Source organism: Alternaria arborescens (assembly GCF_004154835.1).
Source record: "Alternaria arborescens strain FERA 675 chromosome Unknown contig_4, whole genome shotgun sequence".
NCBI lineage: Eukaryota > Fungi > Ascomycota > Dothideomycetes > Pleosporales > Pleosporaceae > Alternaria > Alternaria arborescens.
In genome coordinates this window covers 46,603-60,832 of record NW_021167859.1, presented here as the reverse complement: position 1 = coordinate 60,832, position 14,230 = coordinate 46,603, and the positions used below count along the sequence as shown (strand labels likewise).

At 49.3% G+C, this 14,230-nt stretch overlaps 6 protein-coding genes across 6 annotated transcripts; 1 reads left to right on the top strand and 5 right to left on the bottom strand.

Moving 5' to 3' along the window:
* Positions 1 to 876: 876 nt before the first annotated feature.
* AA0111_g2097 (hypothetical protein) lies at positions 877 to 1,770 on the bottom strand (the record flags this gene model as incomplete). The annotated part of the gene is made up of 1 exon (XM_028647830.1): positions 877 to 1,770. The coding sequence occupies one exon, from the start codon at positions 1,768 to 1,770 to the stop codon at positions 877 to 879; it is 894 nt and encodes a 297-aa protein (XP_028510149.1).
* Positions 1,771 to 2,580: 810 nt separating this feature from the next.
* AA0111_g2096 (hypothetical protein) lies at positions 2,581 to 2,772 on the bottom strand (the record flags this gene model as incomplete). The annotated part of the gene is made up of 1 exon (XM_028647829.1): positions 2,581 to 2,772. One exon carries the CDS (start codon positions 2,770 to 2,772, stop codon positions 2,581 to 2,583), a length of 192 nt encoding a protein of 63 aa, XP_028510150.1.
* Positions 2,773 to 3,623: 851 nt separating this feature from the next.
* On the top strand, positions 3,624 to 4,618 carry AA0111_g2095 (hypothetical protein; the record flags this gene model as incomplete). Its single annotated transcript, XM_028647828.1, has 3 exons — positions 3,624 to 3,684; positions 3,735 to 4,108; positions 4,187 to 4,618. 3 exons carry the CDS (start codon positions 3,624 to 3,626, stop codon positions 4,616 to 4,618), a joined length of 867 nt encoding a protein of 288 aa, XP_028510151.1.
* A 271-nt stretch (positions 4,619 to 4,889) lies between these two features.
* Positions 4,890 to 5,318, bottom strand: AA0111_g2094 (hypothetical protein; the record flags this gene model as incomplete). The annotated part of the gene is made up of 1 exon (XM_028647827.1): positions 4,890 to 5,318. One exon carries the CDS (start codon positions 5,316 to 5,318, stop codon positions 4,890 to 4,892), a length of 429 nt encoding a protein of 142 aa, XP_028510152.1.
* A 1,920-nt stretch (positions 5,319 to 7,238) lies between these two features.
* On the bottom strand, positions 7,239 to 8,744 carry AA0111_g2093 (hypothetical protein; the record flags this gene model as incomplete). Its single annotated transcript, XM_028647826.1, has 1 exon — positions 7,239 to 8,744. One exon carries the CDS (start codon positions 8,742 to 8,744, stop codon positions 7,239 to 7,241), a length of 1,506 nt encoding a protein of 501 aa, XP_028510153.1.
* Positions 8,745 to 10,546: 1,802 nt separating this feature from the next.
* AA0111_g2092 (hypothetical protein) lies at positions 10,547 to 13,060 on the bottom strand (the record flags this gene model as incomplete). Its single annotated transcript, XM_028647825.1, has 2 exons — positions 10,547 to 12,313; positions 12,398 to 13,060. 2 exons carry the CDS (start codon positions 13,058 to 13,060, stop codon positions 10,547 to 10,549), a joined length of 2,430 nt encoding a protein of 809 aa, XP_028510154.1.
* Between the last annotated feature and the right edge of the window lie 1,170 nt (positions 13,061 to 14,230).

Sequence of the window (14,230 nt, the reverse complement as noted above, 5' to 3'; positions counted from 1 at the left end):
ATGCCAAGATGCCACTCATTCCTGGGGCGGAAAGCGGAAACCCGGCACGTCGATGACTGAGACTTCGACATGAACTTCGCCCCAATGTGTTGAGGCTGATGGCAACTAGGTAGCAAATGACTTTCTGCGTAGGACCGGACTGGGTTCTGATTGCAATAACATTGCTTACCCAAGTACATACTTGAAGGAATATCCGTCGACACGCGCATGCTTCAACGTTAGCGGCATGAACTTCAGCAGTCGAGCCTGAATCAAAAGCTCGAGAGACTTGCATTAAGGGGAATTCTTTCTGTTATGGCAATAGTTCGAGCTGACACAATTCGAATAGGAGAAAGTGGAGAGACCTCGTTGCTTATATGGGGCTTCTCACATTGGCGAAAGCCATCTATTATCCGAGGGCGGATGCTTGTAAACTCCAACGGCGGCACGACCTGAAAATTCAATCATGCTATCGGCCGACCGATACGTCCACTCTGGATTCCGCGGCGATTATGACCTCTAAGACTGTCTCAACTCGATTGCTCTTGGCTTTAGACATGTCCGCAAAGGGTGCGCAGCTACGGTCGAAACAAGCATATAGTGGAGAAGCGCGCCCTAACGTATCGAATTGGGAGCTGTGACGTCGAATCCAAGCTACGCCAGCTGGCGTATACGTCTAGGAACGTGGTCATTGGGTATCTCATCCAGGTGATCATGCCGATGGCATGGGAAGATACAGTACATATTTGCGAAGCTGATAACATTGTGGCTGAACTACGACAGACCGCTCATCTTCAACAGCAGGCGACTGATGTGCCTAAGATCCACAACCTTTTCACTCCTTCATGCATCTTCATAGTGTAATAAGTATACTGCGCCTGATGATCTGCAGTGTCTTTACCAGTCGTACATCTGTCGAGTCCGCCTTCCCTTCCGAGTATACACTACCTCGATGGCCTGTTTCGATACCTTAGCTGCGAACTTTCCTCTCAACATCGCGCCCAGTTCCGCTGCGACCGCCTCTGCCGACAGTGAGAAGTATCCGGAATGCTCAATGATGATAGTCTCGAGCATGTCACAATCTAGTAGCCGCTCAAGCTTGTACTTGGAGAAGAGGTCGGTCGCTTCGTATGGTTGGGTCGAACATTGCAGCAACAGATCCGAGTCATCGACCAGACGATAGTATGTGAGCTCTTCCTTATGGAAGCCAAGCTTGATGATACGCAGTCCGGTACACTGGACTGCTAGCTCAAGGTCGGCATTCTCGGTAGTGTTGCCTTCGTATCTAGAGAAGAATTCGAAGTCTAGTTGACGGACCTGTTCGAAGCGTCCGTTTTCTGCCTTGAGGAAAGCGCGCAAGAACAAGTTGTCGTTATACGAACAGACAAGGATCTTGGAGGCAATGATGAAGCTCACTACTGTTTCCTCGAACGTTTTTTTCGAGGTGAAGCACAAAACGGGCAAGAATCTGGGTTTCCTTGGGTCGTCTCCGCGCTTGACGGCGTCTCGCACCGCAACCTGAACGATAAAAGGGAATGCCAGGGTCCAATTGGGAAAGCGGATCTCTTTTGGTAGATCCAGGAAGCGCGCAAAGCTGGGCTGTGGTCTCAAGCCATGTCGTATAATACCTGACCACGACTGGGCCGGCTCAGCAGCACTGTAATACTTTGGAGAGAGTACCCTAGTAGACAAAGGAGGAAAATCGATGGGCTTAAGCTCGAATGAGGTCGATAAATTGCGTCCGCGAGTCGGCTGCTGCTCTTCGGGTCTGCTAACGATGATCACCGGCATATTTCTAAATCGCTAGTAACAAATGTCAGTATGTTATTCTCGGTAACTTCAGTTCGATCGGCTTACGCTACGCTGATATTGCTCTTGTGAGACGGCTGCATGCAGCAGCTCTCTCGGTGGTATCGAGATCGACTGGAGAACTCAACACCGTGGTGGAGAAGAAATGATATTAAGCTTGTAAGCGTTTATATATATGCATGGGAAGCGCACTGAAGACATCCGCTGGTAATGAAAAATCGAAAGGTATTCCGTATCACGTCACCGTGGTAGACAGCGCTGGAGTCACTGCTGCACAAGGCCATTCACAGACCACTTTTGGGTCAGCGCATTGTGCCACGCGGGTGAATGCCAAGCATCTTGCGATACTAGAAGGGGTTATGTAGAGGTGACAGCATCTTGTAGAGTTCCGAGTACATTTGATTCTCCTGTATATGTAGGCGATTCGATCACCAAAAACGACGACGGTGGAGCGGTGGTTGAGTGGCTCCTCCTTGCTAGGCCATCGCCGGACCATGGAAAGTACGATTTTGGTCCGGCTACCAAGGAACTGTCATCTTCTCAATGAGAAATCAGAAGCGAGTAACCGAGGGTATGTGGAAGGTTTTCGCACACAGTTTTGCTTTACCTTTACGTACCATTTAACTGATTGCCTATGAAGCAAGCTTTTGTCCTATGAGCTTGCAGTTGCTGGTCTTCACAACGCGCAACTTTGCGCATGAGTCCTACCAACAAACTACGCTCTTTCCAAGGTCCACTGCCGTGCTCACGTGCGACTAAGTACAGAGACAACTAGATCTTGCGCGCATGCTCCTAAACCACTTTCCCATCCTCGATAACACAGTACTCTACACCTGCAGTAACACGCAAACTCTCTAGGTCAAACAGGTATTCCTCATCTTTCTTCACGACATCCAAGTAGAAAGGATCTTCGTAGGCTTTCTCGAAATCCTCGTAGTTTCGCACCCAAAAGTCCGCCATGCCATCGTATGAGAGTGCAGGCATTTTTAAAAGCGCTTTATGTTTTGATGTAGTATGATACTTCGAAGAGTCAGCATATATAAGAAGAGAATCCGCATTGCTTCACGCAGGCAAGATTCTGGATTGGTAGAGGAAAGCTGACTTGGACGTATTTGACAATGCCGTGACGCTGTAGCCACGATGTGATAAGAGGACCATGTTTATTTGCCCAGTGATCGTTAAATTCAGTTTCCGAAAGCTTGGGGTTACGATTCGCAAGGACAGTGACTCGAACCAACTCTTTCGTCGACATTGTTGCTATTGTTTTTGTAGGTGTCGTGAATGTGGCTGGTGTGGCTAGGATGAGGATTGCCAGGTCGATGACGCATCACTCCTGCAGAAACCCCAATCGGCGCCTCCTCACCCGCTTGCATATACTGCTCAACGTGCTATTCTCGAATGGACTACTGGCCAAGCAATCTCTCAATGACCTGTCGCTGTACACCACGTCGCCAGTTTTGCTTTTACACTGTACGCGCAGCTTTAACGATGTTGGGAACGATACGAGTGGTTCCCCACCTCTCCACCCCTCCACAGATGATAAAGATGCTGCAATCAATCATCGGCCGCGAACATTCTTGGCTTGGAGACAACACACGAACAGAAAGACCTTCCGTCACCAAGCTAACGGTAGCGCCCGTGATGCGGCGATCAGTGACCCGAAGCCCCTCTTCTCTAGGGACGGCGTTGCTCGGTGAAGCCTCCGGAAGCTTTTACCCGGCTTCCGAATACATGAGCTGCAACGTTAGATCAACTGCGCATGTCAACTCTCTGTAAACCTCGAAATCTGTTCCTCCCTGCTGAACCGCATTACTACCAGAAAGCGTGTAACTAAGATGACGTCTGTTGATCAGCCACTGAACAGCAAAATACTCCTCATTACAGGAGGCGCATCAGGTATGTGTACCAGTATGGATGCATAGAGAATGTGCAGTTGACATTTGTAGGAATCGGTCTCTGTGTGACGAAGCAAGCGCATGATCTCGGCGCGCGCGTTCTTGTTGCAGATCTCAGAACAACACCCGACTTCGATACCTTTGCCGCGAACAAGTCAAACATACTCTATGTGCAGTCTGACGTGACGCGATGGGCAGACTTCGACAAGATCTTTGATGTGTGCGAAAAAGAATGGAACGACGTTCCTGATGGGTACGCCATCTGCGCGGGACTGTTCGATCCGCCGTTCTCCAACTTCTGGCAAGATCCAGAAGAGGAAGGGTACAAGCAGGTCGAGGTCAATGTGAATCATCCTATCAAGTTGACAAGGCTCGCTATCAGAAAAAGCTTAGGGAAGGGGAAGAGGGCCAGTGTTTGCATCATCGTAAGTAATGCCAGCATATCGACGTCTGCTCAAAAGAGCAGGGTGTGATCGATCACAATATATCTAACATGAAATCAGGCATCGGTTGCCGGCATATCAGGCAACATGGCAGCACCACTCTATTGTGCAACAAAACACGCTGTGGTCGGATTTGTCAAGTCGATGGGGGCGACAGAAGCGCTCACTGGTGTGAAGATTACGACACTTTGTCCTGGCGCCGTCTATACGCCGATGATGGATGAAGCAAAGCGCAAACAATATTCCGTGACTACCGACACGGCATTGACGCCAGATGCATGTGCGAGTTCTCTACTAGACTTACTACAGAAGAAGGAGTATCCGTGTGGAAGTGTACTTGAGATCACTCAGGTAGGGACGCGACTTATACCGGAGTGGGGTGTAGAGCCGCCGGCTGGTAAAGGTTCGGGACAGGACCTAGATCAGAATTTCATGACGAACATGCTGCAGCCTATCAAGGAAAAGTTAGATGCGGAGAAGGCAAAGGCTTGAGGATACATATTTGGAAGGGTTCAGATGGATTACGTATAGGGAGATACAGCATTTATAAACCCTGGCAAGCTCTCGACCGAACTCTCGCTACCAAGTTGGAACAAGCCCACACAAGTGAGGTGTGTAAGGCGAGTATTGCGACCACCAGACTCCCTTCAATCAATCAGATCATCCGAATTAGTCCATCGGCTAGGATATTTCGCTTCCACCCTTTATATCCCCCGCGCACTCGCCTTCTCACATCAGGCAGAACCGTCTAACACTTGGGCACCTACGGCACCCAGTCTACCACCATCCTGCTCTCAAGTTTTGGCTGATAATTATCGCCAAGTTCCTCGTCAATCTGCTTCTTGGCCTCATCAAGTCCTTTGCCAATTTGCTCCTTGGCCTCCTCCAGAACCTCATCCATCTTGTGAATCACATCCTTGATGAGACCGGCACACGCAACGCCCTCTGGGCAATCTCCAACCGTGGATCGCTTCTTTGCCTCGGGCTTCTCGGGCTTTGAGAAACCGTGTGTGTGCATCCATGTTTTGGGAATGGGGGCCGTGAGAACTTCATTCTCGGCTTCGGTGACGACCCTGGCGATGGGGCCGAGAGCCCCAAGACTGCTTGGGATGTAGGGGCGGGCCACGGGGAAGATAGGAAGGGCGAAGCCCAGAGAGATGAAAAGAGATAGGATCAAGGCTCTGGGGTACATTTTAATGTGTGTGGTAGAGAAGCTTTTGCTTGGTTTGATGTTTGGTGTTGGTGTTGTGGTAGTGGTCGATAAGTCGTATTCTTGAGCTGTTCTGACTTGTAAGATACAAGATTTGTAGATGATGAGGAAACAGACAGAGGATGATAGGATGCAGGGCATTATATATGCTGAGAAGATGCTCATGTCTCAGAGGAAATTGGTACCGTGGTTAAGATGTGGATGAGACCCACGATACTTGCACCATACAACACATCGCTAATCCAACTCATACGTGGCAGTAGCACCAAGGTATCGATGTTGTAGATGCAGTCCGACTAATAGTTACAAGGTATTCGTGTCATGTTACTATCATGAAAACTTTTAACAGTTTCTTGAGCTATCTAGTCTTCCAGCTTCTACAACTTCACGCTCCTCCCGAATCTCTGCTTGAATTATTCTTCAAATGATGTAGCCAGAATCTCGTCGAACATACTGTCAGTGGTCTGGCTCTCCAGTTTCATGATATTGCCTTTACCCTGCCTACCATTCAACGAGTACCAAAGGTTCACTGGTAACGCCCTTTCAATATGTTCATTCGGCGCCTTCCTCGGGTCGACCCAGACCTCATGCATTGCATCACAGCCCTGAACTTCTAAGCCAGCCAGTTTGCCGGTGTACCTGCGCTGCAATCCCGTATTTCTAACACGCGGTATCGTATCGCTAACAAAGCTGAAGTATTGGCCGTTGCGCTTTTCGAACTTCAGCAGAGCAGCCACTAGGAAGTCCGCAGTCATTGAGGTGCATACTATTTGCTTCCACGTTTTGATCGCGAACAACACGGGTGATATCATCGTTTAAAGAGTTTAGGGGTCGGTTCCGGGAACACACTATATTCTTGTGATCTTGGTTGTGGAAGCCGCTGCAGCCAATCACCATGAAGCTCATCTTGCCGGATTAGATGGCTGGGTGGATGATGGCGAACCATTGGCCATGATGTCGCATTTATGGGTATAGACGAAAGTACTGAGATAACAACCAAACGCGTTGGGCTCTCAAGCTTGAGACTGAATGGATATGTCTCATACGGTCTTTGATTTGCGATGTATTTGGTGGAACCCAGACTCGGATGGGTAGAAGCGCTTTACGCCCGTGTCCGCTATCGCGTCTTGCATTGTGGCTTGCGCCTCCAATGCAGGACCACTCAATGCGCTCACATCCGCATCCCACATTCGAGTCCTTCCGCTAGCTCAGACAGATCCGCCTCTTTCGCATCGAAAGTCTTAGTGGTGAAGCTATCTGATTGAGCAGGCTGCGTGCCTGCTGGAACAAATGAGATCGCCTTAACTTTCTGACCTCATTTGTTGAAAGGCTTCAGACCATGAAGGATGCGCTCGTCAATCTGCTGTTGCCAGTAGACTCATTGTTACGGGACGGATCAGACATGCGCACCTATCCGTTTGCGCCGAAGAGAGTAACGGGTCTTAGTGGTGCAGCAAGCAAGGCTGAGGTTAGCTGCGTTACTTCCTGTTATGTAACGTTTTGAAGTGTCTACCATTTCGCTATTCTTCTAAGTACTTTCGTCTTTCCAGGGCTTGAGGTGGCTTGTTCGAAGATCCCATCGGGTATGACGCAATCGTGACTCGCATCATCATGGTGACTATAGAGGGGTAACGCAGAGCCCGCGAACAATGAGGCTTCGTTCTCACACCTCCAATCCTTCCAATCCTTTGTTGATAAACGTACAACGAAGCGCAATGCGGCGTTTGTAGGTCACGGCCCTTGGTATCTTCGTCACTACCCATGAACCTAGCCGCTCCCAGACCCTCATCGTCCACTGGAAACACTTTGCGCACGAATAACCCCAGTTTTCTGGAACAGCAATACCGCGCTAAAAAAGCGCGATAACGGTATCTGCGATCTCATCGACGGTACGTAAATCCACTAGCCGTCTGCGAATACAATTCCACCGACACGACTGTTGAACTCTCGCTTCCACAAGGGCATCATGGATCGCGGTAGTGGATGCTCATCGTCATATCCAAACACCTCGAATACAACATCGTGACTCGCAGCGATGGCACCTGCACTCATTGACCCGTATTGTCGAATCATAGCCGTGCGCAAGTTGAGCAGCTTGTCCTTGCGCCGCACTACAATGTTCTTAAACAGAGCCCTCAAGGATTCTTCAGATGGTTGTGGAAAGTTCGTGTTGACTTGCAACTCCTCCATGCTGTCCGGAAGCATGTCGCCCATACACGGAATGTCAATGTGTCTCCACGTCCTTGAACCCTGCGGAATGTGCGCATCGCGGCCCTGTCGCTGTCCGCTTTCTAGAGGTGGACCACAGAAGCATTCAACATCGACCTCCAGCTTCTTCAGCTTCGTGAAACGCAGAAAAGAAGAAAGACCATTCACAACCTCGCCATGCAGCTCATCGATTGTGATGGCAAGCTCAACAATGGTATCACCATTGTAGTTTGCCAGCGCCTCAAGCATCTCGCCAGCATTCCAATCGTGTTCAAGACCGTCCCATTTCGTTTGGTGGGAATACTTGAAGACCTCAAGAGCAGGTGTATTCTCTAGGAAGGCTGAGAGACCGGTAGCGTCCATACAGCAATACGCGAACTCAACGCGGGTCAGCGGGGACTTGGTAAGTGGATTCATCCAAGTGAAAGGCACGCCTCCCCAATCCTCGTCGACAGCCACACAACTAACAGCATATATATTCCTGATGCTTTTCAGTGCCATGAACGGTGCGATGCATTGTAAGCCAACTCTGACATCGTAGCCTTCCTCCACGAACGGTAAGATGGTTTCTAGTCGAGCCAAGGGCCTTGCGCGGTTTCCATTCCTATTGGACATGGCAACAAGTGACTGAACATTGGGGACCAGAGCCTCGGCACTTTCGCCTTTCCGAACCTCATGCCACCTATCAGGCAGTTGCAGTGTTTTTAAATTGGGCAGAAGACTCAACAAAGCGACAGTCGCATATAATTTGTCCATATTCGGCTGGTCACCCGCGCGGTCTTCTTCCAGGATGCGGCTCCACCAATCGTCCTCATCGGCATCGGCGTATTGCTCGGCATGTCGCAGCAAATCTTTGATATTTTGCATTGCTTGCTCGTCGTCGCGGAAACTGGGCGCATCGATATGGTCCGGCATCTCATCATCCGCACGACGATCCCAGAGGGAGAGAGTTTCAATATACTCAGCAATGATAGGATCGCGAGCGATGTCGTGTAAGATTGACAATGTGTCGCCGCGACGAGTCCGGCTCATGTTAGTTGTATGGCTCCAGGTCCTCCGTAACGCATTGTGTTGTCGGATTTGGTTTGCAGCCCGCCCATATATGGTCTTGCATGAGAGCACAAAGCTCTCGAGGCCAGTAGGTGCGGTGCGATCAATGATCAAGTCGATAATCTCTGGTGGAAGATCGAGGAGGCCCATAGTTGTATCCTGTGCGGCACCGCCGGCGTTGGGTTGACGAAAGATAAGAGGGGTAGCCGGGACTTTTGATAGGCAATGGAAGAGGCTGCACACCTGTGGCTTTGGATGCAGATGTTGAAGTTGAGGTATGCTGGCGTGAGTCAGGTACACGCTGGATGGAAGTTACTGATGTCGGCTCTCGAACAATTGCGCATGAACGGAATCTAGAATCGCAAGAGCTCAGGGTCCAGGTGGTGTTTGGAAACGGCGAAGAAGGTCCGAAGCAACTAGGGATGTTAAGGAACGGCAGCCTTTCATTGGTCTCGGCAGGAAAGTCCTTCCTGTCGTTGTCTGAATCCTGTGGTGGGGTAAGCTAGGTACCGTTTGAGGCTAGTCTGTGCAGAAAAAGACGACTCCTTCTCCGAGCAGCTGGAACCTTGCTAAGATGATACTAGCATAGATTTTTTGCGCCTGACATCACGTTGCACTAATATCGAGATATCCATGGTACGATTCGTACGTGCAGTGGACCCGGATACCTGCCCCTCATATGTCTCGAAGAGCCCAGAAACGAGAGCATACCTGGAGAGATTATGCGCGGAATGTTCCGGAAGATTCCAAGAAGCAAAATGTTAAAGCTAAATCTCGGAGAAAGCCACATACGGAGACCTCAAGCTGTTAAATTCTTTATCAAGGTTCTGAACGTTGCTTTGCTGGGGTGCGGACTCCGTACCCGTTCTATTATTCTGCCACATGTGCGCATTTGTTCAACCGATCAAGACAATTATTCCTGGTCTTAATGAACTTCTACAAATCGGAGTCTAGTCTTTGAAGCTAGTCTCTAATACAGACATGTGGTTGTGTTCATGACGGTAATGCTTAGGCCAAAAAAGCTGGTTATTCACTGAGTCGAATGTCATGTGGCCTGAGGAACTGGATACATGAATACGGCAGTTCACAGATCGCTTCGCCAGCAACCCCTAAAGAATGACTTGCATACACGTGTCCCTAGTGAACACGGGTCATGTACAGTGCAAAAAATGGTACCGATGCAGGAATAGTGCGGTCTGAACCTCGTTGACGCTCCAGTCCAAGCATCGCGCTCGTGATAGTTGACTGTACAATAGGTCACGCAATATCACACGCCGGGAACAAGATTTCGAAGAAAGCTCGATAAAGAGTACCTGGGCGCGTTCAATCAAACATTCTACAACTACTACATGGAACGCGAGCGGCCGCTGCGCATACCCCGGCCGATGTAATCCTCGGGGATATCCCCCATCCATTTCGGTATCAGGATGCAGCACGGTCCAAAGCGCCAGATGTACCCGATGACTTTTCCTACTCAATCTGAAACAAGGTGGACATGGCAAGATTCAGCCCCTGGGTCTCTGGGTTGCGAAATAAGGCCGCATTGCGCAATCGTTACGGTATCATACATCAAAAAGCTCCTCAACAGAACATGAAGGGACCTCGTGATACAGTTGCATATTGAAGAGCGCAGCTACATCGGCAGATTTTCACTCCGATGCATAGTAAGTTAGAGTAATCATCCGGCTAAGCCTCATAACACATTTTGAGAAGTTCGCATTCGAGAAATCGATCTCTTTGGAAGTCCCTTTTTACTTCTTGCTACTCTTGTAATCAATCATGTATTATCTTGAGTTGTTTCCCATATTCATTCTACCGTTTTGCAGGTATGCAGTGACTTGAGACTTCAGTTGGGCAGTATAGCGTCGGGTAGTAAGACCAAGCTTGCGACCCTGTCGGTAAGTCGCGACGTGGCCTTGCCCCGCCACTGCTGAAGACGCCACTGTTAGGCCCTAGTCGACAGCATGAAGGTTGCCTTCTGCCAGCCTGAGCTGCTCGAAATCTCCCAGTGGCTGCGGGTCTACATTGCGAAGCAAAACTGTAGCAGACTTGGGCGATGCCTCATCTATCCAAGAATCTTCCTTAGCGGGGCGTGGTAAAGGCCCGTGATAAGGATAGACATTGCGGCGGCCAGCGACGTCTGGGTGACTGGGCCCGCGGTGGTGCTGAAAAGTCTTCTCAATCTGTTCGCCAACGGACAAAGGCGCGTAGTATGAAGATGCTTCTGTGGGTTCTGTCGGAGACGGCAAAGTTGACCGGGACTCATCGAGAGATGTTGCACCTGGGCGGGTTCGAGGAAGCGACGGCCGTACGGCCGTACAAGAGTCGAGATTCGACAAGTACATCTCTTCGATATCATTTGGTCGTAGATTGTGGTGCTCGCGCGACAACCTCCATGGTCGAATGCTAGGCTTGTAGAGTACCCAAGGCTCAATACTATCCGTCTCGCAGTAAGTACCGGACAGGGACATATCCTGGCCTTTCCCCATGCTCAGTACAGGAACTACGAAGCTCTGTAACCTGCGTTCCTTATAAAATGTGCTCTCGTGCCGAAATGGCTCTACCGATGTAAAGGCGAGCATATCTCTAAGTCCTTGACATATATCAACAATATCGTCAGCCAAACGATCTTCCCATACCCCTCGTCTGCGCGGGTAGTAGTCACCGTACGCCAAAGCGTCATCATCATGCTCATATCCATGCGTGACAAACAGCTGCTCTTTCGCAGGTCCCTTCACAGAAGTCTCTGTTGATGATATGCAAGACAATTCTGGGAAGTTAGTGTGTGCACCTTCAAAAGACTCCTCGAAATCCGTCGGGGTATATTCAACTTCATCGCTGCTGTCATCGTCATGCATTGCCTCTTCCTTATGGAACGTGGGTTTCGGTGCACGTCGATGGATTTCATATTGGAACTTGGTCTTTCCTGTTCGCTTCTCGTCGATGTATCCAGGAAACTTGTCGACTGCCTTTTGTGGCTGACCACGCCTGTTCACACAGAACTTTTGAATCTCTGCAGGAGTAAAGAAGCCAGATGGTAACAATCGCCCGAATTCTCGGCCTAAATTTCTGAAAGCCTTCTGCGACTCTTTGACTTGTTTGTCGCTGCCAAATATGTGTGTGAAGGTTATACCAGCAGTGACCTGATCTGCGAAGCCAAGATACACTTGGGTATCTATACGACCAGGGCGATATAAGGCTTCATCCAAAGAATCAGGAGCGTTCGTTGTCAAGATGACGATATGACCTTCCCGTGATCCAGGTCCATCTAACGTATTAAGAAGACCACTTAGAGTGACCTCTGTCCTTGAGGATTGAGAAAGCGACGGATTCATCTTCTTTGAATCAGTCTTCTTCGCTTTGTCCTTACCAGGCTTCGTGTCCCAAGTGTCAGAAGATTCCGATTCCGAGATCGTTTCATCTCCTTCGTCACTAGCGTCAGTATTCGGCACCATTGTGCGCTCACGTACAACACCTGCGGCATCAATGTCTTCAAACAAGATGACACAACGGGATGGCAAGTTTTTGACTTTGTTTTGCAGGATCGTGTCGTCCATGCCAGCTAAATCGATGACACAAAGTGGGAGATTGTAGTGGCTCGCAATCGCCGTAGACAAACTTGTCTTACCAGTACCGGCTGGCCCATAAAACATGTAGCCTCTCCGATATGGTGTTCCGTTTTGCCAATAGTAATCCTCTGTTCCCTCAGCAAAGAACACCTGAAGATCCGTCAAAAGCTCCTATTTCTTCCGCAGATCCATATCGATCGTCTCCAGTCTACGCTTCCTAGAAGTGTCATTCACATTGTATCTAGCTGAGACGCGTATGATCTTTAACAACGTCATCTGGGCGTTAGCGGTTTCGCGAACATCTCGTAGCAAGGCTTCAATGGGCTTTCTACTCCCCCACATACGACGTAACTTAAGCTTTTCTTCATAGTGCCTGGCGTCCGGTTTGTATAGTAAAAAGGGTACACCTCCATGGAAGAAAGGAGTGTAGCCTACAGAAGCGATGAGCTGGTAGCTATTACTCTCGTCAGTATCGGCTGTTTTTGTCTCGTTTGACAAATCTTTCCATTCCAGGTGTTCAAAACTAGGAAGCCAGGCAAACAGCTGATTGGAAGGCTGCTTGCTGATCCATATCAAAAGGTCAGTGACAAGCGCATCCTGATAATCGAGCTCGACAGAATTTGTGAGATTCGAGCTCAGCCGTTTGCATGTTGCACTGCCATATTTGTGAGTGGGAATGCATAAAGCAATGGTCCAGACCAGAAACTTCAAGTCTAGGCCCGTGTTGCTGTCGATCCACATTCGAATGGCCTTGAATAGCGACTTTTCCATGCTGCTCGCGATTGATGAATCCAAAACGGTCTCAAGGAAATTGCTTTGTCGCTTCGTTCTACGGCCCTTTGTTTTCCGCCACGAGCCCACTCGGCGGTCGTCGTCATCCGAGCTATAATCACTCATTGTCGGACTGGATGAAAGCGACGGAAGCCCGAGGCTGATGGGACGTTACAGGGAGAGATGGGTGGAGAATGCCGTCTGGTTTATAGGGGTGCCGTGGTTTGAGCGATGGATTTCAGATACTGTAGTCACGGTTTTGAAGCAGCGAATGACTGTAGGTAATATACGACCAAGGTGCTGTAGAAGATGTAGACAAAGGAGAGTCTAACAAAGGTCAGTCGCGAAGGCTACAGGGTATCATGCTCTGTCTCCACACGCTGCACAGAGTCCTGCGTTGATAGTCGCGGAAATTGGGCACATCCGCCTGGAGTCCATCGTCTATGCAGAGCAGTTTCCGCCCACTCGGAGTGCGAGTAACTGAATTTTGCAGACTAGATAGTCATCACTAGCTCGTTCAGAGACAAATCGTAACGAGTAAGCCGTCATTTCGAGCCGTTTGAACATGATCATATTTCTCAATAGACAAACATGGTGGTTCTAGTCGTGGGTGGGTATCAGGCGATAGCCCAGAGTCGGATGGAGTTTTCAACGCGTGTATAATGAGACGCGTGTATAGCAAAGTCGAAAATCATGGTGCGATCGCAATTGCGACGTTTTGCGGAGGCATGTTCGGGGGCTGGACGTGCGACGAGTTAGCCACGTGTTCGCTGTTTACGTGATGATAAAGAGACCAGAGTGGTGGAGGAAGGAACGACTGCAACAAGTGGGCTGTGCTCGTTTCCATGCGCGATAAACAGCTGCAGTAGTAGTTTCAGTAGTGTTCTTATAAAAGTGCGTTACTTTCTTAGGTGCATCACTGGCTTGGAGAATACGTTAGGGATCAATAAGAAGCAATAAGAAAATGAGAAGCAGAAGCCTAGAGGTTTAAACGCAGGGTAATCTTAGGAGACCTAGCAGCTAAAAGCAATAATGCGCTAGACGGCTGCGGTTTCCGAGCTCATGACTATGAGTGGAGGCGGAGGAAAGCTATGTATCGACATTGGGAAAGGTCGTTACTCGTGAACGAGTGCTGTCTAACGAGAACATATCTATGCAATGACCGAGTCTCAAACTTCGACAGATTACGTCGACATCGATATGATTCTGGTATTATAGGGAACACTCCAGGAGTGTTCACCGACATAACTAACCTTCCTAACTACGGGTAATCATTGGATGATTGGCTCGCCTGGG